This window comes from Phocoena phocoena, chromosome 3 (assembly GCF_963924675.1).
Source record: "Phocoena phocoena chromosome 3, mPhoPho1.1, whole genome shotgun sequence".
In the NCBI taxonomy this organism is placed as follows: Eukaryota; Metazoa; Chordata; class Mammalia; order Artiodactyla; family Phocoenidae; genus Phocoena; species Phocoena phocoena.
Genome location: NC_089221.1, coordinates 166,582,520 through 166,610,447, shown reverse-complemented (window position 1 = coordinate 166,610,447; position 27,928 = coordinate 166,582,520). Strand labels below are relative to the sequence as shown.

Genomic DNA, 27,928 nt, shown 5'->3' with positions numbered 1-27,928 from the left:
GACAGGCATCTGTGGCCTGTGGCCCTACATTGTCCTCCCACCGCCATGGATGTGCCCTGGCTCCTAGGATTGATTCTACTCCTCCTGGGGAGCCCCGTTGCCCATGCTGAGCCACTGTGAGTCTGGAGAACTGAGGGGACATCTGCTATCTCTATGATTCCCTGCATGTGATCCTCGTCCATCACTTCCACCTCTTGAGTCCCCCTGTGCCCCCATGTTTGTCTGCTGACAGGTACATCCTGGTGACCCCCCGGGTCCTGCGGGTCGGCAGCCCGGAGAACATCCATGTGCAGGCTCACTCGGACTCCAGAGAGCCCCTCGACAGGACCCTCAAGGTGAACCTCACCGTGTGGGATTTCCCCATGAAGAAGATACCAGTGGCTAGGGTTCAGCTCGTTCTCTCACCAGAAAACCACTTTATGGACCAGGCACCAGTGACGGTGGGTGACAGGCCGGATTGGGTGGCCATAAAGGGAATCTCCGGGTCAGCAGCAAGGATAGAGAGGGGCAGACTCTAGAGGGACTTCCCAAGCGGCACACTGGAGAAGAGATGCAGGGCCTGTGGGACTTCCCTGGCAGTCCAGTGGTTGGGACTTCACCTTCCACTGAATGGGGTGCAGGTTCGATCCCTGGTCAGGGAACTAGGATCCCACATGTCTCACATCCAGAAAAACAAAACATAAAACAGAAGTAGTATTGTAGTAGGTTCAGTAAGGTCTTTGAAAATGATCCACATCAAAAAAAAATTCTTTTTTAAAAAAAAGAGAGATGCAAGGCCTGGATATAGTTACTGCTCCTCTTATGTCCTGTCCATTTTTTAAAAATTGAAGTATAGTTGATTTACAGTGTTGTGTTAATTTCTGCTGTACAGCAAAGTGAGTCAGTTATATATACATTCTTTTTCTTATTCTTTTTTTAAACATCTTTATTGGAGTATAATTGCTTTACAATAGTGTGTTAGTTTCTGCTTTATAACAAAGTGAATCAGCTATACATATACATATATCCCCATATCCCCTCCCTCTTGCATCTCCCTCCCACTCTCCCTATCCCACCCCTCTAGGTGGACACAAAGCACTGAGCTGATCTCCCTGTGCTATGCGGCTGCTTCCCACTAGCTATTTTACATTTGGTAGTGTATATATGTCCATGCCACTCTCTCACTTCGTCCCAGCTTACCCTTCACCCTCCCCGTGTCCTCAAGTCCATTCTCTACGTCTTTGTCTTTATTCCTATCCTGCCCCTAGGTTCTTCAGAACTTTTTTTTCTTTTTTAGATTCCACGTATATGTGGTTAGCATACGGTATTTATTTTTCTCTTTCTGACTTACTTCACTCTGTATGACAGACTCTAGGTGCGTCCACCTCACTACAAATAACTCAGTTTCGTTCCATTTTATGGCTGAGTAATATTCCATTGTATATATGTGCCACTTCTTTATCCATTCATCTGTTCTTTTTCTTATTCTTTACCCTTATGGTTTATCACAGGATACTGAATACAGTTCCCTGTGGTATACAGTAGGACCTTGTTGTTTATGCATTCTATATATACCAATTTGCATGTCCTATCCATTTAGAAACTCAAAGTTCCGTAGGTCTGGGCTCCGAGAAAGGCCTTGATTAGTCCGTATAACGTCTCTGTGCGAATTAATAAAAGGCGCCCTCTGCTGGTAGTCTGGGAAACAGCCTAAACGGGATCGCATCCCCCCTCCACACCCCCACCCCCCACCCCCCACCGCACCACCCCCACCACCCCACCCCACCCACCCCCACCCCCCCCACCCCCCCACCCCCCCCACCCCCCCACCCCCCCACCCCCACCACCCCCACCCCACCCACCCCCACCACCCACACCACCCCACCCCACCCACCCCCACCACCACCCCACCCCCACCACCCCACCACCCCCACCACCCCCACCACCCCACCCCACCCACCCCCCCACCCCCCCACCCCCACCACCCCCACCCCCACCCCCCCCACCCCGCGCTAGGCTGGATATCCTTGTTCAGCAGCAACCTGGGCGGCACACGTGGGGGCCTTGCTCCCAAGGGCAGAACCAGAGAGCTCCCATTCAATTGCTTCTCCAAGATCTGGTCCAGGGCTTTGCCCCCAGGGATGGAGACCCCAGCAGGCCCTGAGGAGTGTGGGCATCTCTCCCCAGATTCCCGAGAGCCTGGTCTACCCGCCACAACCAGGAACGCAGTATGTCATCATCCAGGCAACCTGGGCACCCACCTCGGCCTCCGCATTAATGGAGAAGCTGGTGCTGGTGGCTCCCCACGCTGGCTACATCTTCATCCAGACAGACAAGACCATCTACACTCCTGAGCAACTGGGTACAGCCCCCAGGCACTTGGCCTGGGGCAGGCGCTGACTCTCATCCCCAGTTTCCCCCATGCCCACATGTTCCACCTCCCAGGGTGTCCTTCTGTCCAAGGTCCCCCCACTGCCCAAGATCCTAATGGCTACATCCACCCCCTCTCCAAACTCTATCCCGTGCTCAGAGCCTTCCCTTCTCCTCCAGTTCAATACCGGGTGTACACTGTGAACCACAGGATGGATCCTGTGCCCAGGACATTCACTCTGGACATCAAGGTGACCTCTCCTGAGGGCAGGGTGGATCCCAGACACTGGGGTTATATCACATGCTGACAGCCTGGGGCATGAACCAACCACCCCCTGTATCCCCGCAGAACCCGGAGGGGATCACTGTGATCAGCCAGGATTTCCTGGCCAAGGACAGTGTCTTCGCAAACTCCTTCCACCTCCCAGAGCTCATCAGGTGCCCTGTTGGGAACCCTAGGGGTGGAGGGAGGGAGGTTCTCCTTCTCAGGCTCCATCTCTCCTAACTCCCTGTGCCTCAGTCTTGGGACCTGGAGCATTGAAGCCAGATACCAAAGTGCACCCAAGCAGAAGTTCAAGGCAACCTTTGAAGTGAAGGAGTTTGGTGAGAAGGGTGTGCCAGGGTGGGCAAGGTGGATCTCGCAAGGACCGGGGCTGGAAATGCAAAGGAGGTCTCACGGTGTACCTACTGTGTGCCAGGGCCTGACGACTATGTGTTCCAGCCCTTGGGGGCTGCCAGAATCACTGAGGAAGGAGCGAGTGGGGCAGGGAGGGGACATGGGGGGGGTGACAGTGAAACGCTGAGGGTGACTCTCTCTTTACCGCACCCAGCGCTCCCATCTTTTGAGGTTCAGCTGACACCAAACAAGACTTTCTTCTACCTCAACGATGAGGCTCTGGGTGTGGATATCCAGGCCCGGTGAGTTCCTTTACCCCCAGCCTGGCCAGAGGACCAGAAATGCCAAGAAACTGAATGGGTAGAGAGAAATGAACCGCTTCTGTAGCTCTTAGGGTATAGGAGAGGCACTCTGCCACCCATGACACAATCTTGTCCCATGAGGTTATGCAGACCATCCCTTCAGGTCTCTGGGGTTGTACAGGCCACCTTATCTTCCTAATGGAGTTATACGACCTCTCATGGTTTGGACCATCTCTAAAGGTCCACGAGGTTGCATAGGCACCTTTGCCATCTTGTGAGGTTGTCCAGACCGTCTCTGAAGTTCTATGAAATTACAAATGTCACATATGTTGCCTTATGGAATTTACAGACCATCCCCACAACTTTACAAGGCTGTACGGGCCATATTGTCCACCTAGGGTTGTAAGGGCCATATCTGCCACTTCTTGCCATTATACAGACCATTTCTGCAGCTCTATCATGCTATACAGGTCACCTAGACTGCCTGATGAGGCTTCATAGGCCACCCTTGCCATCCCAGGGGCTGTTCAGATTTCTTTCTTTCTTTTCTTTTTTTTTTTTTTGTCTGCGTTGGGTCTTCATTGCTGCGTGCGGGCTTTCTCTAGTTGCATCGAGCAAGGGTTACTCTTCGTTGTGGTGCGTGGGCTTCTCATCGCGGTGGCTTCTCTTGTTGCAGAGCACAGGCTCTAGGCATGCAGACTTCTGTAGTTGTGGCGCACGGGCTTAGTTGCTCCACGGCATTTGGAATCAAACCTGTGTCCCCTGCGTTGGCTGGGGGATTCTTAACCACTGCGCCACCAGTGAAGTCCTTGTTCAGATTTCTCTGTGGCTCCATATGGCTGTACAGCCTACCTCTACCATCCTGTGAGGTTGCACAGGCTTCAGCTGCAACCCAACAAGGCCTTAAGGGACACATTTGTCACCTCCCAGGCTTGTGTTGGTCAGTAATGGAAACATCTAAGTTACCAAGGGCCACTTCCGCCCCTCCCAAAGTGTTACAGCCATTTCTGCAGCCCCATGAGATTACACAGGCTGTCTCTGCAGATACATGAGGTTGTGTGGGTGCTTCAGAGCCAGTGAGATGGCTGTCCATCCCCCAGATATATATTCAACAAGCCAGTGGATGGACACGCTCTGGCCATCTTTGGGGTGAAGCAGGATTCCCACCGGATCCCCATCCAAAGCTCCCTGCAGAAGGTGGAGGTAACTGAGACCCACGCCTCCCCTGTCTCTCCTTCCCCACCTCCTCCCCCTTCTTTCCCCCTTCCCCACCTCCCCTTCCTCTGCTATCGCCCATTTCCCAAGAAACCATCTCCCCTCCTCTCTCTTGCACTGAGAGCAGATCTTTGAAGGCCTCGGCCACGTCTCCCTCCAGAAGGGCACACTGATGGCCACATTCCAAGGCCCGGAAGAGGACTTCATTGGGGCCTCAATCTTCGTCAACGTCACCGTCTTCTCCACAGGTGCCACCCTCACCCAGGGCCCTGGCTGAGGTCAGGACACTGTGTCCTTTCCCAACCCAGACACTCCACCCATGTGACCTTGGGCCACCTCCTGCCTCAGTTTCCTCATCAGAGAAATGGGGAAATGCTGGAAGGGCTGGGAGGAACTGAAATCACGTTACTGTCTTTTCCTACCTTCACCAAGATGGGCCTCCCATACCAACCTGCTCTTTCCCCAGGAAACTGAACCTCTGCCACAGAACTTAACGATCCTCCTGTCTCTCCAGGGGGTGAGATGGTCCAGGCCGAGACCTCCGGGGTGAAGATTGTCCAGAGCCCATACAACATCAAGTTCACCAGGACACCCCAGTATTTCAAGCCAGGGATGCCATTCCACTTTAGGGTCAGAGTCTGGGTTCACTCCACGCAGGGACTCTGGGCCCCTCCCTGAAACAGACCTTCCCAGGAGACAAAAACCCACACAGGTTTCACCTGCCTCCCAGAGCTCATTTGTCTGAGAGCTGAGTCCATCATGCCTCCAGACCAATCCCAAGGTTCCCTCAAGTCTTAACCAGGTCCCCCCAAAGCACAGTGATGGCTCCAGAATTTCTCTTTGGGGGTGTCAGGGATCACAGTCAGGCTGGAAAGTGATGCTTAGAAGTTTATCTTAAGGCTACATTTGCCCAGAAAGCATGCTCTTTTTACATACATTCATTTGGGGTGACTTCGAAAAGTCTGATAAGCGTTAGAAAAGCTGGAGACACTTTGAAATGTCTGATAAGCATTAGAAAAGCTGGAGACATCCTTTGGTGCCAATCCTACTCCAAGTTTTCCCCAAGCCCTCCACATCTTCTCCTACCCTTTTCACCCTCAGTTCCCCCCACCTTTACCCCCGGTACACCAACACCCAGGGCTGCCACATACGGTTGTACTCTGCAAAACTCTAGGGGCTCCACTCATAGGCTCTAAATGAGAGGTGCCCCTGGTGTTGCTCAGTGCACAACCCGTACAGCTGTACAAGGCAGTCCTATCCAGATTGCATTCCCAGTCCCCACCTCTTACACCAGGCCACCCCCAGGCCTGTCCATGATCTCATGCCAGATTCCACCGCAGGTCTTCGTCTCAAATCCTGATGGGTCCCCAGCCTCCAAAGTCCTCGTCCGCTGCCAAAACCACAAAGTACATACCTCGTCCAGTGGGGTGGCCACTCTGACCATCAACACCGATGGAGATCTGAAGGAGCTCCCTATCCTGGTACCAACCTATGGGGCAGGGATAGTGGGGCTGGGACTGTGTGAGCTGGAAGGGTTATCAGAGATTTACTTGCCCATCATGCTCCCCAGGTGGAAACTGATGCACCTCTCCAGCCAGAGGAGCAGGCTTCAGCCAGGATGACGGCTTGGCCTTACTCAACCCAGGATGGGTCAGGGAACTTCCTGCACATTGAGGTGAAGACATTGGACACAGAGGTTGGCAGCAACATCCAGCTGAGTCTCAACACAAAGCATCAAAATCCTGCAGCCAAGGACTGGATCACTCACTTCACCATCCTGGTGAGGGCTTAGGCCAGGACTTGAGCTGGTGGGAGCCACCCGGGATGGACTCAGACCTATAGGGGCTGAAGCAAAGGGACTAGGGGGCTCCCTTGTGGGCTGGGATAGCCTAGGGCAAGGGCTGGTTCTCATCCCTTCTCATCCATAGTCTCCCTTGTCTCCAAGGTCCTGAGTAAGGGCCAGATTGTGTATGCCAAACATCAGTTAAAAAGTCACGGGAGTGTCTACACGTCAGCCATTATTGATGTGACTTCAAAGATGCTTCCTTCCTTCCGCATCCTGGCCTTTTATTTACTGCCAAGGGGAACAGGGCAGGACCCCGAACTGGTGGCTGATTCCATTTGGATTTCTGTGAATGACAAATGCAAAGAGAAGGTGAGTCAAACTCCTTGAATTTGTACACCACCATCATAATGCTTGGGAGATGGTCTGTACAAATTCGAGGGCTCTCAGTCTAGAGGCAGAGGAGAGGAAGGAGAAACGATGTGGCCTTAAAACCTCAACTTAAGAGGTGGAGAAGATGCAAGTAAATGTGTAGGGTTGAGATTGGCCTGGTGGAGTTCCCAGATGCTCCATCAGAGCTGAGGGAGCATGAACTTGAAAATGGACTTGGGGAAGCCCCTTGGTGACCTATGAGCCTCTTATACTGACATCTCTTTTTCCTTGCTTAGCTGAAGGTTGGCATGAAGAATGAAAGATACCTCCAGCCTGTACAGCCCAGCAGCCAGGTGGAATTGAAGGTGACAGGTGATGCAGAGGCCACAGTGGGGCTGGTGGCCGTGGACAAGGCTGTCTATATCTTGAACAGCAAACACAAGCTCACACAGAAGAAGGTAAGAACATGTGGGCTTTGGACCCAAAGATTGCCTGGAGATTCTAGCTGGAGCCTCAGTTTCTTCACCTATTAAATGAACAACATTGTTGGTTGCAAGGATTCAAGGAGCCTGTGCACAGCATAGAGACTGGCAGGTAGTAAGGGCTCAGTAAACGGGTGATTATGTGAATTTTTTTTTTTTTTGTGGTACGCGGGCCTCTCACTGTTGTGGCCTCTCCCGTCGCGGAGCACAGGCTCCGGCCGCACAGGCTCAGCGACCATGGCTCATGGGCCCAGCCGCTCCGTGGCATGTGGGATCTTCCCGGACCGGGGCACGAACCCGTGTCCCCTGCATCGGCAGGCGGACTCTCAACCACTGCACCACCAGGGAAGCCCCAGGTTCCTCTCTTGACCCTCAGGTCTGGGATACGGTGGAGGAACATGACATTGGCTGCACAGCAGGCAGTGGGAAAGACAGACTTGCTGTGTTCAAGGATGCCGGATTGGACATGAAGATGAGCACAGGCATGGACACTTTGGCGAGCTCAGGTACATGAGGGGGGCAGGAAGACGGCAGGGGTGGGGAAGTGCTATCTAGTGGTTAGGAACATGGACTTTGGTGTGAAACAGATGAGCTAAAATCTAGGACTCTGCCACTTACCATAGGCCGGTCATATTTCCTCTCTGATTCTCAGTTTATCTCTCCATAAAATGTACGTAATAATAGAAGTAACTTACTGTGTGCTAATTAAGATGTAGTTTTGGCCATGTGTTTCAGAGATACAAATTAACAGTAGCTTAAGCAGGTAGAAGTTTATTTCTTGCTCAGTAACAGTCCAGAGGTCATTCTGGGACTCAGGCTCCTTCTAGCTTGTTGCTCTGCCATATTGCAAGATGAAGTCTCACCAGGACCTCCTGCCAGGCACCAGGATGAAGGGAAGTGGAAAGACTAGTACACTTCTCTCTCATCTCATTGGCCAGAACTCAGTCACATGGCCCTATCTAGGCACAAAGGAGACTGGGAAATGTAGTCTTCGTTCTGAGTGATACATAAAAGATGGAAGTTTAGTTGCCCCAAACGATAGGGGAGAATGGATATTTTGGGGACAACTAGGACGGTCTTCTTTCAGCTATAAATAGTGTTATTAATAACAATTTCTGGGACTTCCCTGCTGGTCCAGTGGCTAAGACTCCACACTCCCAATGCAGGGGGCCTGGGCTCAATCCCTCGTAAGGGGACTAGATCCTACATGCCGCAACTAAAAGTTCTCATGCTGCAACTAAAGATCCCTCATGCCACAAATAAAAGATCCCACATGCCACAACTAAAAGACCCCACACGCTGCAATGAAGATCCTGAGTGCTGCAACTAAGACCTGGCGCAGCCAAATAAATAAATATTTTTTTTAAAATAACAATTTCTATTTACTACAAGCTGGACCCTGTGCTAAGTACTTTTATATGCATTATCTCATAGATAGAACTATGATTATTCCATTTTACATAGCTGGAGAAATTAAAACCCAGAGAGGTTAAGTGACTTGCTGAAGATTGCACAACTTTTTTTTAAAAATAAATTTATTTCATTTGTTTATTTTTGGCTGCCTTGGGTCTTCGCTGCTGCACGCGGGCTTTCTCTAGTTGTGGCGAGCGGGGGCTACTCTTTGTTGCAGTGCGCGGGCTTCTCACTGTGGCGGCTTGTCGCAGAGCATGGGCTCTAGGTGCATGGGCTTCAGTAGTTGTGGCACGTGGGCTCAGTAGTTGTGGCTCGCGGGCTCTAGAGCACAGGCTCAGTAGTTGTGGCGCACGGGCTTAGTTGCTCTGCGGCATGTGGGATCTTCCCGGACCAGGGCTTGAACCCGTGTCCCCTGCAATGGCAGGCGGGTTCTTGACCATCGCACCACCAGGGAAGCCCTGCACAACTTTTAAGTGGCAAATCTTGACTACGAAGAGGCTGTGGGATAAAATGTGGTGATGCACATAAAGCACTGGGTATGCAGTAAGCGCCCAATAAATCTCAAGGATGTGGATAATGATCTTGACACTTGTTCTCTCATTCTTCCCTCTGATCCCCAGACTGGCACTGCCCCCAGAGCCCATCTCCCAGCCGTCACCGCCGCTCCCTGAAGAGCCTGGAGACCAAGAGGAATGCAGGTCAGAGCTAAAGCTGGATGTGCCCTCCTGGCTCCCTAACCTGTCTGTATTCATCAGGGCTTAGAACAGAAAACTGAAACCACTCTAGGTACTCCAGTCGGGGGACGGGGAGGAGAGGTGATTTCATGATGGGAGTTTGATGCTTTCAAAACCATTAGCTGAACTTTAGGAGTGGAAGTTGGAAGGCTGCTTGCTGAGACTCAAGATTTTAGTTCTTACACTGCATGAAATCTAGGTTTCAATGCATGAAATCTGAGGAAACTCTGCCAATATCTCTCATGAAGCTGGCAGGTAGATAGTGAAACACAGAATTTTGCCTGTTACAAAAACTCATAGACTGGAGCCAACCCATCAGCTACCACCGTTGCAGGGAAAATGGTCTCCACCTCTCTTCCACTTTTCAGATTCTATACAAGAGCGTCTGGGTGGCAGAATCGCATCCCATCCAGAACCCTAGCAGCAAGGGAGTCTGGGAAATGTACTTTTTAGATGTCTAGCTTCTGTGATACCGGAAGGAAAGTAGATGAAAGGGGAGATGGATAATATGTAGACCAAGACCCCGGTGTGGACGGGACCAAGAAGCCTAGAGTTCAAGGAAGATGAGAGGCAGTACTGGGTATTGTTAGAAGCATGGATTCTATGAATATTAGATTTGCCAGTCTTTTTAAGCAGCACTGACTTTGTGGATCTAAATAAAGGGAAAATAAGTGAAATCTAATAAAAATTGAGATAAAACCCTAACTCTAATTTCAATATCGAAAATCATGCTAACCTTCTGAGAACAGTACATAATATAAACTGTTATTTTATTTATGGTAACAATCACTTAACTATAGATGTTCTAATCATGTTATATGGTAGACAATACGATTATTAAATTGCTATAATATTTTTTATCTTTAAGCGCATTCCTTCGGTTCGCTAATTTAGAAGCATTCAACTTGACACCATGCTCTACAGCAAGTTTTGTGTTTTCATTTTTTTAAAACACACAACGAAAACCAGGAGTCAAAATTCCAACTTCAATAAATAAATATGGCATTGCCAATCCCTGTCCCAAACGAAGGAGAAGAAGAAGTAGCAGAAGCAGCAGCATCAATTCCAGTCCCAGCTCTGCCACTTGTGAGCTGTGTGACCCTGGGCCAGTGAATTGACCTCTCTGTACCTCAGCTTCCTCATCAGAACTCATCATATGAGTTCAATGTGAAGCTTCAGGGGAAAGATACAGGCAAAGATCTAGGGACAGCATTGCCAGAGATATGGCTAAACAGAGGTCAGGTGTACATGGCGTTGAGGTGGATGGGTCCCTGCTTCCTCAGGTCCTACCCAGCCCCTCCTCTGTCCCACTAACTCTGGCCTGCAGTGAACAAGTTCGAGACAGAGCTGGAGCGAAAGTGCTGTGAGGCTGGGCTCCGGGAGAGCCCAGTGGGGCTATCGTGTGAGGAGAGGACCCATCATGTCCGCTATGGACCAGTCTGCATCGCCGCTTTCCTGAGCTGCTGCCACGTGTCTGAGGCCCTGAGTCGGGAGGCCCGAGAGGAGCAGCTGCTTCTGGGGACAAGTGAGGGGACCACGGCAGGAGGCACAGGGTCGGGGGGCTCCACTGAGGGACATGGAGTGTCATGGACAGGTCAAGGGGTGACATGTGCCATGGAGGGATGAGGTGGGAGGACCCCAGTGAAGAGTCTGGTGGGTCATGGGAGACATGCAAAAGAAACCCTGCCCCACATCTCCTCCCTACAGTGGATGAAGACGAGGACTTTGATGACATCTTCCTGGAGGACCAGCCTGTCCGGAGCTTGTTCCCTGAAAGTTGGTTCTGGAAGAAGATTACTCTGCCCAAAAGTGAATCGGGGTAGGACCATGGCCCCCATGCCAGCCTCTGGTCCCTGGCCCGTCCATGCATCGGGGGCCATCCATCATGGCCAATGCCCCCAGGAGTGACATTGAGCTCTCAGCATTGTCCCATGACAGGAAACCTCCTGGATGGGGATAAAGATCCCAGTGGGTCCCCCCAAATGATGTCCCTCTCGTGATAACTTCTCTAATTGGGTGACCCACTGACCCCTTCCTAGTGATGGTAAAGCCCAAGACGGTAACCCTCAATCAGAGGCTCTGTCCAGGTATCACAGACTCACTTATGTCCCCTTCCCCCTACCCCGGTACTTTCGGCAGCACCTCGCACTACAGCACCCTTGTGACCGTGCCGGACTCCATCACCACATGGCAGTTTGTGGCCGTCAGTGTCAAGGCTGGACAAGGTGAGCCCACGAGCCCAGCGCTGAAGGAACAGGAGAACAGTGGCCCTGGCCAGCCCCAGGGCAGTTGGCCTCCGCTTAACGTCAAGCGCTCTCCTGGTTCTAGGTCTTTGCGTCTCTGACCCCTTTGAGCTGACGGTTATGAAATCATTCTTTGTGGATCTTAAGTTGCCCTTCTCCGTGATCAGGAATGAGCAGGTCCAGATCCAAGCTGTGCTGTACAATTTCGAGGGCCGCTCGGTCAAGGTGAAGCCCCCAGCCTTCCCCTCTCCCCCCAAAAAATGTCTGTCAGTGTGTTTTATAAGGGGGATGGAGTGTGTCCATTATTCGAAGGAGCCAGTGAAGTGGCAGCCTTTTTGAAGAAGTTTCTAAGACATTTTCCCAGTTAAGCCTCACAATATCCCCAGGAGATGGATGCTATGACTGTTCTTGGTTTGGAGATAAGGAAACTTGCATGGCTTTCCTGAGATCACATAGCACCTAAGTGACAGAAGGGGTTTGAACCCAGGCAGGGTCTTTACTCTCAATCATTATGCTACACTGTCACCTACCCAGGATTCTCAGGGTGGGGGCAGGGAGGAGACTGTGACTCTCGGGTCCTGGGCCTCCTCATGCATCAGGACCCTCTAACTGCCCACGCTGCCCCAGGTCCGAGTGGAGTTCCCCCACAAGGAGCCACTGTGCAGTGCGGCAAAGCCAGGAGCCCCTTCCCGCCAGGTGGTTGTCGTGCCCCCCACCTCCTCCAAGATGGTGCCCTTCGTGCTTCTCCCGCTTGAAACAGGCAAAGTGGATGTGGAGGTCAAGGTCATGGGCTTTGGGGTCCAGGACCACGTGAGGAAGACACTCCTAGTCCAGGTAATAGGCACCCCCAGCCCTTGCTGCCAGTGCAGTGAGTGGGGCTTCTCCTGAGCTCCAGGCTGTGTGATCACGGGAGGGGCAGGTGGGCCCAAGATCAATGAACAGGCCTCCAGGACAGGAGTGAGGTGCGAGACAATGATTTGAAAGCTCAATCACAGAGTCCCCGCTTCGGGCCTTTGGAGTCAGGCTCGGGTTCAAACCTTGTCTCTTCTGTGTGACCTTGGGCAAGTTACTTAACTTCTCTGAGCCTCTGTTTCCTCATTTGCAGGATGGGAATAATTCTCGTACCCACGAATAATCAGAGAGCTGTGAAAATTACATAAGACCAGTGCATGACCCATCAGTAATACTTTATTTACTTAACAAACACGTTTTTTTAGCACTTAGGATATAGCACTTTAAGAATATTAACTCACGGCACCCTCAGAACAACTCTATGAGGTCGGAACTAGTGTCCTCTCCCTTTTATGGATGAGAAAACTGAGACACAGAGGGGGTGAAGTAATTTGCCCAAGGTCATGCAGCTAGGAAGCAAAAGAGCTGGGATTTGAACCCAGATATCTGGGTCCCAGAGTCTGTGCTCTTTATAGCTAAGCAACACTTCCTCTTACTGTCATTATGACTGTCACTATGACTATTGTTTTTAACTTTCTTCTTCATTGCATCCTACAGGCAGGGGGTCAGATAGAGCAAATATCCCATAGCATCCTCCTGAGCCCCCAAGGTTTGTGGGGTCTTCGGGGAGCACGTGGGATCCTGGGACCATGCGCCAGTGGAGGGAGGGGCTGAAATGAGGGGATCTGGTCAGGGGGGCAGTCTGAGATTCTCCCAGAGTCTGCAGTCGAACCCTGACCTCCCCAGTCCCAGAACCCGCTTGTCACACAAGGTTGTGCCTGCTCAGGTCACACCCAGATGGAGCTGGTGCCAAAACAGGACTTTTTGAACAAGATGCCCAACACAGAGGCAGAAGTGTTTGTCAGCATTCAAGGTGCCTAGACAGAGCCGGCTCCTGCGGGGGCTGAGGAGGGGCTGGTTCCTCCAGAGCCTGCCTGGGCACAGGGGCAGGAGGGGCTGGGGGGACCTATGGTGCCCATCAGGGAGCCATGGTAACTTAGACCATGCTCACCTGACAGGTGACATCCTTGGAGAGACCATCCTGGGCAGCCTGACACCCAAAGAAACAAGGCGGCTGCTGAGGGTCCCCACTGGCTGCCCCGAACAGACGCTGAGCGCCCTGGCACCCATGATCATCCTGGCCCGCTATTTAGATAGCACGGGCCAGTGGAACAAGGTTGGGGTAGAGCTCAGGGAGCAGGTGATGAAGAACATTGTCAGCGGTGAGAGTGGATCCCCTCCTGGGACCTCGATGAGGGTGTCTGGGACTCTTGGGGAGGGTGGCTGAGGTACCCATGGGGTACCCCACTGGACCTTCCCAGACAATAGCACCCAAACTCTGACTTCTCCCAGATGACAACCTGACACCAAGTCCCCCAGGTGACCCCCAATTGTGACCCCCACATTATTCCTTCACCCAGACCCCTCTCCCAGGCTACAAGTCTCATAACAGACACCCTGGTTAACCCCAAAGCAACAACCTCCCAGGTTATGTTATATCCAGACATTGTCCCAGGTTATAGCCAATCAGTTCCACGCCCTGGGCTACACTCCCAGGGAACATCCAGGTGGAAAACTCCAGAATAATCCCAGGTGGTGGCCTTCCAGTTACACCTGAATGCTAATACCTTCCCAGGTTACATCCAAACCCCCCAGGTAACAACCATAGATACACACCCCGGTTACACCCTGACAGAGACCCTCCAGTTAGTTTGGACGCTGACCCCGTCTCCCTGGTTACACACAGACACCAGCTCTCCATCCAAGTAACACCCAGACACTATCATCCCCAGTGTTAAACCCAAACAGTAAACCTCCAGGTAGCCTTCAGGTAATACCCAAGCAGCAATGCTCAGAATCCACCCAAGAGGTGCCCTCTCCAGAATACACCCAGGAGTAACATCCTGTGACTACACAGACACACTGACACCTCTAGTTTACAGCCAAGAGACAACCCCCAAGAAAACACCCAGGTAGTGGCCCCTCAGGATACGCCCTTTCCTGGGTTTCACCGTCCATGATCCCTCCTAGCAGTAATTCCCAGTCACTCCCCTCCCCAGTCACAACCCCTCCTCAGCAGTAATTCCCAGTCATACCCCAATGGCACAGTTTCCCAGTTTACTCCCAGATACAGCTGTACCCTGGCTCCCACTGTCACATGGGGCCATGACTTTCATTTACACCTGGGCCCTGCAGCTCCCTCCTTAAGGCACCTGGACCAGTCCCCTCCTCCAGGTTACATCTAGATATGATGCACCCCTAAGTTCCACCCACACCCTGCCCCCCAGATTATGCCTGGTAACTAACCCCCCCCCCTTCACAGCCACACCCAAGCACCAACTCTCCCGGTAAATTCCCATCCACCTGTTTTCCCAGGGTACAGCCGGATGCTGACCCACCGGAGCGCAGATAGCTCCTTCCACACCAGCAAGGGAAACCCAGGAAGCACCTGGTAAGGATGAGGACCCTGGTAGGAGGAAGCCTGAGGGACCAGCCTGGGGCTTGATGACCCCAGAAGTATCCCCACTGAGGGGTCTTGGGGCAGGCAGCCTGTAGGCCAGCAGCATTCCAAGTTGCCGTGGTCTCTGGGGTAGACTTCTCCATAGTGTAGACGCCCCTGTCCTAGAACCCCCTTGGTGACTATTGCCAGCCATCACCCACCCCGTCTCCCTTCCAACAGGCTCACGAGTTACGTATTCCGGGTCTTCGCCCTGGCCTACCCTACCATGACAATGGGGGCGTTCAACCCTGAGTCTCTCTGCACCATTGCCAACTGGATCATCACCCAGAGGCAGGCGAAGGACGGGAGCTTCTTGGAGGAAAGCCCCGTGGTCATGGGGTCCATGAAGGTGCCCACCCCCCCCCACCATCTGAGCCATTCAAACAAAACCCAAGGGCTCTGCACACTGGGAGGGGAATTTCAGCCCCCTGACGTGTTCCCAGGTAGAATGAGAACAGGAAAGAGCTGAGGTCTGGCACCAAGCGTCACATCTCCCTGCTCTGGACCATATACTGCACTCTGTTACAATGTGGGGAGGCTGGGCACATCTGGGACCTATCCCCCCACCCCTACTTTAAGGAGTTGCCAGTCCCGGCCCACCTCTCTCTGGGTCTGAGTCCTCCGTGTTCCGCCAGCCAACACACCCATCCCTACCAATTGTTCCTCCACACCAGCCTCCAGAAACAGCTTTCAAACAGCCTGGGAGGTCTCTCCCCTGCTCAGACACCTTCTGTGGCAGTCACCTACAGACAAACACAGTCACCTACAACGGCATCTCTCTACTATATCCTTCTCTTCTGTATCTCCTCCCAAGTCTCACTCCTCAATACTCCCTGCTCACAGGTCCTTCCAACTCACCTCCGTATCTTTGCTTAGGCTGCTCTCTCTGCATGGTATAGTCACACCTCATCCCTTTTTTCCCCTGCACCTAGCCAAAGTATGTTTTCTCTTTAGATTTAGACCGGACACCACCTCCTCTAAGTCTTCCCCGAATACCAGCCCTGTCCTGTGCACCTATCACGTTAGGGATGTGATTTATTCACTCATTCAACAAACATTCATCCAGCAACTGCTGTGTGCCAGGCCTTGTGCTGGGGAGAGGGGAGACACAGAGGTAAACAAGACAGTGACAGCCCCTGCTTGTAGAACTGACAAGCTGGGTAGTGGGGGGCAGACAGAAGTTCACCAAATAATTATAACTAGGGATTGTTTAAGTCACAATTGCGCCGAGTTCCATGGGAGAGAAAAGCAGGAGATAGGATTTAATAGGAGCCATGCCCAGCGCTGGGGGTGTCAGGGGTAGCCTACAGGCGGAAGTGACGGTAAAGCAGCAACTTGAAAAAGGAATAGGAGACAGCGGAGGAAAGAATGGAAAACAGAGCTCCAGGCAAAGGGAACAGCGTGTGCAAAGGCCCTGAGGCTCTGGCATGTTTGAGGACGGGGAAAAGAGACCAGTGTCATCAGAGCCCAAAGATGGCAAAGAGGTGATCCATCCCGAGGCCTGGGAAGGAGGAAAGACGCCAGGTCCTGAAGCCTGTGGGACTTTGCAATAGTCTGGTCAGGGTTTGCTTTTCCTACACTGTGAGTCCTCCAGGGAGAAAAGCAGGTCTGGTTCATCATAGTCAGCAAATGTTGCTGAATAAAACTCTGGATGGATGAATGAACCAGCAAAGACAGAATGCACTCCCAAAAGAAGGGAGGGCTGTGTGAGTGAAAGCCCTACGTGGTACAGGAAGGCGGTACCTAAAGGAGTTACAAACACAGTAACGGTAAGACAGGCTCACAGATCTGAGTTTCTTTCCACCAACGAACAGTTATCAGGCACCTATAACGTGCCAGGCACTGCTTTAAGCACTGGGGACTCAGGGCAAACAAAACAGACAAAAATCCCTGTCCTCATGGGGCAGACATTCTAGTGGAGGACAGACAGGCAATTAGCACAACAGAGACATAAGTGATATGGCATGTTATAAGTGAGACGGGAAAAATGCAGGGAAAGGGGGATCAAGGTGGGAAGGCTGACATTTTGGAAGGCTTCCTGAGGAGATGATATTTATACAGAACTGGAGAGGTGAGGGAGAAAGTCCTGTGGATAACTAAGGAGAGAGTGTCCTAAGCAAAGGGAGGAGCATGTGCAAAGGTCCTGAGACTGGAATGTACCCAATATTTTGGAGGAACAGTGAGGAGCCCAGTGTGGTTGGAACAGAGTGAGCGAGGGGAGAGAGGGAGGAGGGGAGGGAAGGGAGGTGATGGGACGGAGTGTGCAGGGCCTTGTGGGCCAAAGGGAGGACTTGAGCTTTTCCTCTGAGGTGGGAGCCACAGAAGGTTCTGAGCAGAGGACGGATGTAAACTGATTCAAGAGTTCACAGGCTTCATTGGCCACTGTGAGAAGAAGAGACTTTGGGGTATGTATTAGTTTCCTAGGGCTGCTGTAACAAAGTACCACAAACTGGGTGGCTTAAAACAACAGAAATCTATTTATTTGGTCCCAGTTCTAGAGACTGAAAGTCCAAGCTTAAGGTCTCGGCAGGGCCATGCTCCTTCTGAAGGCTCGTTGGGGCATGGGGTGGGAATCCTCCCTTGCCTCTTCTAGTTTGGTGGATCCTGGCAATCCTTGGCATCCCTTGGCTTAGAGCCACATCACTCCAATCTCTGCCTCCATCTTCACATGGCTTTCTTCCTTCTGTGTGTGCCTTCTTATACGGACACCAGTCATTGGATACAGGGTCCCCCTAATCCAGTATAACCTCTTCTTAACTTAACTCATTACATCTACAAAGACCTTATTTCCTAATAAGATCACACTCTGAGGTTCTGGGTGGACAAGAATCTTGGGGGGAAATTATTCAGTCCAGTACAGGGATTGAGGGTGGAACTTGGGAGACTGAAGAGGAGTTTGAACCTTGTCGGTCACTTACTAGCCATGGGGACACTTCACCCTCTGACCCTCAGTTTGCTCATCAGGAGAACGGAGCTGCTGCAAGAATGTTTTGAGCTAGCATCGAGAGCTTAGCACAGCACCCTCCATGGCTGTCAACTTTTCTTATAGTAAAGCAGACCCCACACAGGCAAATCTCAAGATAGATCCTCTTCCTCTATCCCTTTCCTCATCCTGCTTTCAGCATCATCCAGCCCAGAGCTGAGCACCTGGGAGCTTTTCAAGGTCAGTCAGGAGAGATTGGGGAAGGTGTCTCCAAGATGGTAAAGAGATTATGGGTGTGGTTCTGCGTCCACAGGGTGGCTACCGAGGCTCGGAGGCAAATGTATCCCTCACAGCTCTTGTCCTGATCGCTCTGAATGAGGGGAAGGAGTTGTGCAACCAGAAGATACCGGTAGGACCCAAAGACGAGGGCAGGGTCTGCAGGGTGCCATACCCTCTGCATACAGGGGGCTCCCCTACCCCCATGTCCTTCTTAGTGCTTTCCTTCCTTCTAACTCCCAGACCCCTTTCCTCTGATCACCTCCCTCTAGCCTCTTCTCTTGACTTTCTAGAACTTGGCTGCCAGCATGAAGCAAGCCGGTGACTTCCTGGAGAAAAAACTCCCCCACATTCAGACAACCTTTGCCATAGCCATAGTCTCCTATGCTCTGGCCCTCACCAGGAGCCCCCGAGCCAATGACCGCCTGGACAGCGTTGCCAGCCAGGGTGGGTGTGGGCCACTTTTCAACCAACTATGTGTTAACCACAGTCACGGGGGCAGAGAGAGGGGGATTGTATGATCTCAAATCCAGCAAAATGTGATTCTTCATTTATGAGCACCTATGGTGTGCCAACCCTTGAGCTCAGACCCTGAGAAACCAAGGTGAACAAGACTGATGTGGTCCCTGCCCTCAAAAGTCCCCAGCGTTCCTGGGGGAGGCAGGTGGAAGACAAACAGATCAAAAGAGAATTACTAATTGAGACAGGCGCTGAGATAATAACATAGGTGGGTGGGAGTGATGATGAGGGGAGGGGAGTATAGACTGGAGAACTGGGAAGGTCTCTGTGAAAGGCCAAGGATATTCCAAGCAGTGGGAATGGCATGTGCAAATGCTCTGAAGTGGGAAAGTGCTTGGTATGTTCGAGAATGGAAAGAAAGTCTTAAAACATAGGTAACTGAGAGGGGTTTGCTTCCCATGGCCTGCGCTATCCCATCCCTGAGTGTCCTGATCCCATCCTCTCCATTCCCCAAGTCAAGAGGAGTGGAGGTAGAAAAACTCACTTGCAGTGGGACCGAGAGGAATGTGGAGGGGCTTCTTTGAACATCAATTTCCCCAACTCTAAATAGTGTCCCTGTCTCGTAGAGTGAAAAATGCAATGTCCATACGTCTCCTCAGCAAAGGTTTTCACATAAAGTAGGTGCTCAATAAAATAGCAGATGAGAAAAACTGGGCAATATGACACGAGGAGAGGGCAGGTTTAGGTAGGTGGGCCCAGATCTGCGTGACAAGGTGGGCATCCATCTTCTAGACAAAACCCATTGGCCAGTGAACGACCTGGACTTGGACTCCCTCTACACCATTGAGGCCACGGCCTATGCGCTGATGCAGAAGCTGGAGCTGGGTCGGCACAATGAGACGCACGCCATCGCCAAGTGGCTACTGGAGAAACGGGAGCTGGGAGGAGGCTTCCAGTCCACCCAGGTGACTGGAGCCTCAGAAACTGGGGGGGGAGGGGGAAGGGGGAGGGGGGAGGGGGGTCACTAGCCGAGGTGCTGACATTACTGGCCCGCCGGAAGGAGCTGTCCGTGGTGCTCGTGCCCCACGGGGCTCCGGTGCGCTGTCAGTGGTGCTGATCCGAGGCCCCCATCCCAACACCCAGACCACGGTCGTGGCCATAGAGGCCCTCAGACGCTTCCGCGAAGCTGTCCCCTTCGACGGTGTCCAGGATCTCCGCGTCCAGATCAGAGCCCCCAAGAGAGCCTTGAATATGGAATGGCTCATCGATGAGAACAATGCCTACCAGCTGCGGTCAGCAAAGGTATGCAGCTAAGGGGCAGCTGGGAAGTCCACACGGTAGTTACACTGGAGATGAGACCAAGAGTCATGTCCCTGGAAATCTCCCCTCACCAATATTATCCAATCACCATTGGCTATACTATCAATGTATTGGTTCATTCATTCCACAAACATTTCCTGAGCACCTACTGTGTGCCAAGCATTCTCCTGGGTTACATTATGAAACATCTGTGGTCCCTATTCTCAAAGCACTTACAGTCTAGAGAGAAATTAAGACAATAAATATAATTCTACATTCCACTTTAAGCTTTCAGAACACAGGGGAATGAAATAAGTGTGTAAAGGACATAATAACCTGGGTATGGGGAGTAAGGTAATCTCCATGACCTTACTCCATGAAGGAGGTGATAGTCACCTTCAATTATTCAATCATCTTTTTTGAGCACTTACTGTGTGTCAGACACTGTTCTAGGTTCTGGGAATATGGCCATGAACAAGACAGAAAAAAAAAAATCCCTGTCCCTGTAGAATTTTATATTTTAGTGGGGATAGACAAAAAAGCGATGTGAATAAGTAGAATATGTAATGTGTTAAATGACGGCAAGTGCTATGGGAAAGAATTAAGCAGGGAGGCGGTGGGAACATCAAGGAGTTGTAATTAGGCTGGGTAGCGAAGGTCTCACCAAGAAGGTAATATCTGAGCAAAGACCTTACGGAAAGGCAGATGTGATCCTTGTGGATATCTAGGCAGAACAAACAGCAAGTGCAAAGGCACTGAGGCAAGAGTGTTCTAAGAACAGCAATGGGATTTAAGCAGGGGTGATGTGATTGGATGTGAATTTGTAAAATTTTGCTCTGGCCGATGAGGGAAGAATGAATGAGGGAAACAAGAGTAGATGCAGGGACTTCCCTGGTGGTCCAGTGGGTAAGACTCCACGCTCCCAATGTAGGCGGCCCGGGTTTGATCCCTGGTCAGGGAACTAGATCCCTCATGCGTGCCACAACGAAGATCCCGCGTGCCGCGACTAAGACCTGGTGCAGCCTAAATAATAAATAAATAAATCGTTTTTAAAAAAAGAAGGAAAAGTAAAACCATCTTCATGGAGAGAGGTAGGAGAGTCACTAGACGCCGTTAGGGAAATAACTGAGACCCCAGTGCCCGTGCATTCTTTCCTCTCCATCCCCACTGCGTGTAAGTCATGTTTTGCTGCTTCTTCTCCCCTCAAATCCTTCTCCCCTCTCTTTTCAGTTCTCTGCCCAGGATGACCTAGAGATCAAAGCCAGCGGCAGTGGAAGAGGCACCATCTCAGTAGGTCTTGTGTTCCTTAGCTAGAGCCCAGGGCTCCCCCAGTTGGTGGAAATAGAGGCAAATATAGACTCCAAAACAAGATTGAAATAAGCAATAACCTTAGCTACCATTTAGGACACAACCATTTGTTAGGAATCAGTCTAAGGACACCTCAAAACCCCCCTGAGAAGCTGGTAAAAATATGGGCTCCATTTGATGGGTGGGGAAATAGAGGTTTTCACTTTCAGTAAGTCAAGAGTCAGGGAAGACAGAGGCCAGAGATCTTTGGACCCCTCTGCCCCTCCTATGTTGAATCCCTGAAGGGGTCTCTTTCCTTGCCCCCCCAAAAGAAAGATTCTCCCACCAGGGTGCCTCTCAAAACCCAGAGAACAACTCCACCCTTCCCCCAATATCTGAAGGCCCCATTACGTCGTCTGGCCCTATGCCCTATGACCCAGGAGGACAGCCTTCTTTGTCACCAAATTCAAGGTAGCCTGCTATCATGTTTCAGGCAATAGAGCCACAGTTGAATCCCTGCCTTTGTTGTGTGACCTCAAGCAAGTCACACTCCACCTTAAACTTCAGCTAATTTTAAATTACATAAAATAAGAAATTCAGTTCCTTGGTCGGACTAGTCACATTTCAAGTGCTCAATAACCACATGTGCAGACTTCCCTGGCAGTCCAGTGGTTAAGACTCCCTGCTTCCATCGCAGGGGGCATGGGTTCAATCCCTGGTCGGGGAACTAAGATCCCGCACGCTGCATGGCACAACCAAAAAAAAAAAAAAGCCACGTGTCTAGTGGTTGCCACACGGACAGCACAGATAGAGACTATTGCCAACACTGCGGGAAGTTCTATTACAGAGCTGGCCTGCCTAGACTATATAGGGTGTTCTGGCCACTGAACACATGGATTGAACGGGAAAGACCTCGCCGTGAATTCCCCATGGGGCAGAGAGCTGGGCAGGCAGGAACTGAAGCAAGGAGGAAAGGAGTTAGTGTGGATGGGCTCTGACACCTCCCCCTCCGACAGATCCTGACCATGTACCACAGGTCTCCAGAGTCCTGGGAGGACACCTGCAACCTGTATCGCCTGAATGTGACTCTTCACACAGCCCTGAAAGGTGAGCCTGGACTCAGGGATACCCAGCTCTTCTTTTTTATTACTTTATTTTAGCTATCATTCAGTAAGCATCTCTATTGCTTTATTCAACAAATATTTTTCTAACATCTTTATTGGAGTATAATTGCTTTACAATGGTGTGTTAGTTTCTGCTGTATAACAAAGTGAATCAGCTATACATATATCCCCATATCTCCTCCTTCTTGCGTCTCCCTCCCACCCTCCTTATCTCACCCCTCTAAGTGGACACAAAGCACCGAGCTGATCTCCCGGTGTTATGAGGCTGCTTCCCACTAGCTATCTATTTTACATTTGGTAGTGTATATATGTCCATGCCGCTCTCTCACTTCGTCCCAGCTTACCCTTCCCCAACAAATATTCTTTGAGCATTTACTAGGTGCTGCACCCTGTTTCTTGGCCCTGGGAACGTAGGCATGAACAAGAAAACTATCCCATCTTCTCCTGGAGCCCACGTTCTAGTAGAAGGACGCAAACAATACAACAATAACAGTATATTATACTTCTATTGTTATTTATTTATAACATAAGTGAATCTTCATTTTAAAATATAAATATGAAGCATAATAGCAGGTGATGATAAGTACCATATAAAATAAAGTAGGAAAAGGTGCTACAGACTTGGAGGAAGTCCAGGGGAAGCTCTCTGAGGAGGTGGCATTTGAGATGAAACATGAAAGAAGTGAGAGAGTGAGCCAGGAAGGATCTGAGGGAAGAGCATTCCAGGCAGACGGAACAGCAGGTGCAAAGGGCCTGAGGCAAGAATGAACTCACTTGGTTTGAGCAACAGCAGGGAGGCCAGTGTGGCTACAGAGGAGCAAGGGGTAGATTTTTCATTGAACGAGTTGGAGAGGTGATGGGGTAGATGGTGCAGGGACTTACAAGCCATGGTGAGGACTCTAGCGTTTGCTTGGAGTGAAATAGGAGCCAGAGAGGGTTCTGAGTAGAAGAGGGACATGACCTAGCACAGGTTCGCACAGGCTCCCTCTGGCCGCTGTGGGGGAAACAGACTATAGAGGGCACAGGTGGGAGCTGGGAGACCAAGGAAGAGGTGACTGCACTGGTTCTGCAGGAAATGATGGGGCTGGACCAGGGAAGGGGCTGTGGAGATGATCAGAAATGGATTCCAGAGTTTCCAGTCTGGGGTACCAACAAGGAAGAGACAGGACTTTGCCACTGGGAGCTCACTGTCAGGGTAGGGGGAAACAAGTCTCACCAGTCCCAAGACTTTTAGGGACTAAAAGTGACCAAGACTTTGGTTTGGACCCCATTTCTTAATTGTAGTAGTAGCAGTAGTAGTAGTTATATGATAATGGTAGTAATACTATAGTAATAATAACTGACAGCTATCAAGCACTAATCAGGCATTATGTTAAATGCTTTACTTGTATTAACTCACTTAAAATTAACCAGCTGGGTTGGGAATATTACGATCCCCATTTACAGTTTAGGAAACCAAAGCACAGAGAGGTTAAACAACTTGCTCAAAGTCATAGCAGAGCCAGGACTTGAATCCAGGAAGCTGGCTCCAGAGGCTGTGTTACCCAGCCTCTAAATTCCTGCCTTCTCTCTGCAGATAATAAAAAGGGGGAAGCGACCTTTCAGCTCCGGATGGAAACAAGGTCAGGTCACCAGGATCGTGGACTGGGCAGGAGGAAGGACCCACTTGCTGGAATCCAGACTCCTTAGCAGCTCTCCCTATGTACTGAGTGGAGGGAGGGAACCAGCCACACTTGCCTCTCCATGCCTGCTCCCTCATCCCTACCTCTCCTCCTGCCCTCCCCTGCCTGTCCCCCATTCTGCCTCCTACCCCACCCTTCCATGTTTATCTACCATCCTGCTACCCCAACCCTGCCCCCCAGCTTTCCCTGTCCCAGAAAGGCGGGCTCCTGCACGGTGAACATGCACCATGACCCAGATGCCCAGGGCTAGCTCTGAACCCCATGACTCTCCCCTCTCTTCATCTTCTCCAGACATTCCAGCCCCCACCCCAGCCTGGCTCTGTCTCCCAAATACCCTCACCCAGGTCTGTCCCAGATTTTTAAAAAAATTGTATTGAGCGCCTAATTGGTGCCAGGCTCTGTTCTAGGAGCTGGGGGCACAGCTGTGAGCAAAAGGCAGCTCCTCCCTGCCTGGTGGAGCTCACAGACTATCGGGGGAGAAAAACAATAACCAAATAATCACCCAGAGTCAATGCAAAATGACAACCATGATTAAATGTGGCAAAGGAGAGGTCCACGGAGCCACAGGAGGGCAAATTAGAGAATGATCTGGTGTGCGGGCTGGGGAAGGCTTCCCAGAGGGGGTGATGCATCCGCTGAAATTGCAAAGGCGACAGGATTTTTCAGGGCAAAGGTCCAGTGGCAGGCACAAGACTGACACTTCAGAGCAATCAATCAGAGGCCAGAGGGGAAGGTGAAGTGAAAGGATGAGGCCAGGTGTTTTGGTAAAGCAAAGAAGTTAAGCAAGGAGGCAACATACCAGATTTCTGTTTGCTAAAGCTGTATCCTCTTGGGGGTAGAGGAGTGACAGGCAGACACAGGAGAAGGCTACTGCCCTTGTCCAGGCAAGAGGTGATGACAGTGGGAGCGTGGGAGAGGGGCAAGGGGACAGTGGGAAGACTCTGGTGCTGTGAAATCCCCAGGTACCAGGGTCATCGAGAGGCCACAATGACCATCATGGAGGTCTCCCTGCTCACCGGCTTCTACCCCAACCAGGATGACCTCAAACAGGTAATGAGCAGGGCGGGGATGCCCTGGCAACATCCCACATTCCCCGAGTGGGTGCAGAACAGCATCTACCTGGGTCAAGACCCCCAGGTTAATGCCCCACAGTCCCTGCCCCAAGGTCAGCGGCCATGGTCACTTCTGGGGGACTCCCTGTATGACCTTAGCTAAATTCTTGCCCTGATTGTGCCTCAGTTTCCCCAACAGTGGGGCTGATTGGACAGGGGCCGGGAGCTCTGAGAGTTGCTTCACACTAACTGGAGCTCCCAGGGCTGGGTGCCTTGGAGGATCTCTGCCGACACGCATTCCTCACCCTCTGCCCCAGCTCACGAGCGACGTGGAGAGGTACGCCTTCCAGTATGAGACCAAGACGACCTCCAGCGACAGCACTGTTGTCCTCTACCTGGAGAAGGTGAGGAAGGCCAGGTGTCCTCTGCCAGAGGTCCGTGGGCAGCCGGATGGGCGGAGAAACCACAATCAGCACCCTGGTCAGTGTTGTCCGAGAGCCACGCCCTCTGAAGTCAGCTCCTCAGTATTCAGGGCCACGCGGTCAGTGGTTATGGCCAAGGCCCTGTGGTCAGTAGCCCATGCTCAGTGGCCCTGATCAGCTCAGACAGGACTTCCCTTCTCCAGCTCTCCCACGAGGCAGACACGGTACTGGGCTTCCGCGTCCACAGGATGCTGCAGGCGGAGTTCCTGCAGGCTGCCCAGGTCATGGTCTACGACTACTACGAGCCTTGTGAGCAGGGGCCTTGGGGTGGAGGGATATCCCGGGAGGGTACAGAGCCTGAGACGGACTGGGCCAGAAAAAAAGGGAGGGGTGAGGGGCGGGGCCAAAAGGGGGGAATGGGCGTGGCAGAGGGGGTCCTTGGCTCCGTGGGAGGGGTGGCCAAGAGGGCGCCGGAAGGGACCCAAGGGGCGTGGTGATGAGGGGCGTGGCCTTCCTTGGTGGTTAAAGTGGGCCCGGGGAGAGGGGGGGCCCTGGAAGCGGGTGCGGCAGAGCTGAGAAGGGACTTGGCGTGGCCCGCTGGGTAAGGGTGGGCAAGAAGGGGGCAGCCTCTTTAAAGAGGAGGGCCCTGTTAAGGGGGTGGCTGGGCGGGTCAGGTGGGGCGGGGCCTGCTGGGAGCGGAGCCAGACGTGCACCCAGCCCCCAGGAGCACTGGCCCAAGCCAACCCCGGTCACTCGCCTCTTCTCACAGCCCAGAGGTGCAGCTCCTTCTACAACCTGCCCACAGAGGACGCTGCCTTGAAGAAGATCTGCCACAGAGACGTATGCAGATGTGCCGAGGGTGAGGTCATGGGGCTACGGAGGGCTGGGACTGCCAGGCTAGGGGTTCAAGAGGTTTTCATCACTTCCTGGGTGCCTTCTGGGCTGAGTTTAGACAGAGAGAGAGAGAGACAGAGAGATAGCAAGACAGAGACAAAGAGAGACAGAGAAAAGGAGACCCAGAGACAGAGAATGACACATACACTCAGGCACAGCCAAAGATCAGGCGAATCAGAGACACAGACACGGAGGGACACTCAGATGAGAGAAATAGAAAAGAAAAAGACCAAACGGAGAGACAGAGGAGGAGAGAGCACCCTACAGATCAGAAAGGCCAGACCCAGGGACCCAGTGGCTGCCGCCTGGGGCCGGATGGCGGTCAGATGGGAGGAAGGTCCCTCCGCCAGTGCAGCTAGAACAGCCGCCCCCCCCCCCAACCTTCCAGAACAGTGCCCATCCCCAAAGGACAGCGACCACCTGCAGCAGGATCAGCTCCAGGCAGCAGCCTGTGAGGTTGGCGTGGACTTTGGTGAGTGTGGGGAGGGGCAGGGGGCGGCCCACCTGCAGGCTGGACACCAACACGACACCCTCCTGGACCCCTCCCCCAGTGTACAAGGCCAGGCTGGAGTCTGTGGAGACCTCCGCCTCCAGCCCCTACATCTACTACAACATGCAGGTCCAAGCCATCATCAAGAGTGGTATGTCCAAGGTGGCAGAGGAGCGGGCGTGGGGGCCTACCCCAGGGGTCCCAATGCGGAGGAGGGCCAGGCCTATGCAAGCTCACACACTGGTTCTCCTCTCCTCCAGGCACGGACTCTGTCAAGCCCCTCACCATGAAGAAATTCGTCACTCACGCCACCTGCCATGACTCCCTGGGGCTGCAAGAACACGAGACATACCTCATCATGGGCCAGACATCAGACCTGTGGAAAGTCAAATCTGAGTGCGTGGGGGCCTCCTGCCGCCCTGGGGACTCAGGCCTGGGTCCCCTTCCCTACCCCAGTCCAGTCCTTGGTGTCAGAGTTTCTACTGCACCTGTCAACACGAGTCTTGGGTTTCAGGGCTGCCCTGAATGGAGGTGCAGGCTGTGCATGTCACAACTCCAGGGAACACCATTCATAAGGAGATGTTGTAAATGTAGTTGTAAATTTCCAACAGAGGGCAGGAAAGAGTCAGAGGAAGGGGAGCATTTTCTAATCCCCAGCAGTATGGGCTAGAGGTGGGGGGACCTTGAGATGGCCTGGTGGAGTGGACGCTATAAGCTGTGGCTCTGAGAGTCTGTCAGGCAGGGCAGAGGGGCAAGTCAGAAAGGTCTCCACACCTTCAAGGCACCCGGCTCTCCTCACCATCCTGGCCACCTCTTGCCCACAGATACACCCATGTCCTGGGCAAGGAGACGTTCCTCATGCACTGGCCAGTGGATGGGGCAGTGGGCAAGAAGGAATTGCTGGACCAGCTGGAGGGGTTTTCAGAATATATGCGCACCCATGGCTGTGAGTCCTGAGACCCTGAGGCCTCTGCTGCTCTCAGGGGGTTGTCTCCAAGCATGCCCAGGTCCCTGGGCTTCACCGCAAATAAAGAGCAAGGAATATCATACTCAAACTCCA

At 52.1% G+C, this 27,928-nt stretch overlaps 1 protein-coding gene across 1 annotated transcript; it reads left to right on the top strand.

Annotated features, from left to right (window-relative positions):
* Window positions 1-45: 45 nt before the first annotated feature.
* On the top strand, window positions 46-27,928 carry LOC136120420 (complement C3-like). The gene is made up of 40 exons (XM_065873830.1): window positions 46-116; window positions 233-440; window positions 2,167-2,341; window positions 2,425-2,600; window positions 2,699-2,787; window positions 2,870-2,952; window positions 3,180-3,267; window positions 4,368-4,470; window positions 4,610-4,730; window positions 4,997-5,112; window positions 5,823-5,963; window positions 6,128-6,262; window positions 6,428-6,637; window positions 6,934-7,095; window positions 7,496-7,625; window positions 9,153-9,230; window positions 10,594-10,791; window positions 10,974-11,085; window positions 11,406-11,491; window positions 11,595-11,734; window positions 12,137-12,205; window positions 13,019-13,070; window positions 13,248-13,334; window positions 14,837-14,912; window positions 15,141-15,309; window positions 18,197-18,292; window positions 18,453-18,648; window positions 19,411-19,583; window positions 19,762-19,920; window positions 21,148-21,207; window positions 22,221-22,311; window positions 23,905-23,950; window positions 24,973-25,060; window positions 25,380-25,466; window positions 25,688-25,793; window positions 26,254-26,343; window positions 26,767-26,850; window positions 26,930-27,019; window positions 27,129-27,264; window positions 27,693-27,928. Exons 1-40 carry the CDS (start codon window positions 46-48, stop codon window positions 27,823-27,825), a joined length of 4,710 nt encoding a protein of 1,569 aa, XP_065729902.1. The 3' UTR covers window positions 27,826-27,928.

Bases quoted from the DNA above. Each gene is read 5' to 3' on its own strand.
- LOC136120420 (XM_065873830.1), top strand. From the start codon at position 46: ATGGATGTGCCCTGGCTCCTAGGATTGATTCTACTCCTCCTGGGGAGC. The intron at 2,953-3,179 runs GTGAGAAGGGTG...TACCGCACCCAG, and splicing joins CTTTGAAGTGAAGGAGTTTG to CGCTCCCATCTTTTGAGGTT. The intron at 22,312-23,904 runs GTGAGCCTGGAC...TTCTCTCTGCAG, and splicing joins TCTTCACACAGCCCTGAAAG to ATAATAAAAAGGGGGAAGCG.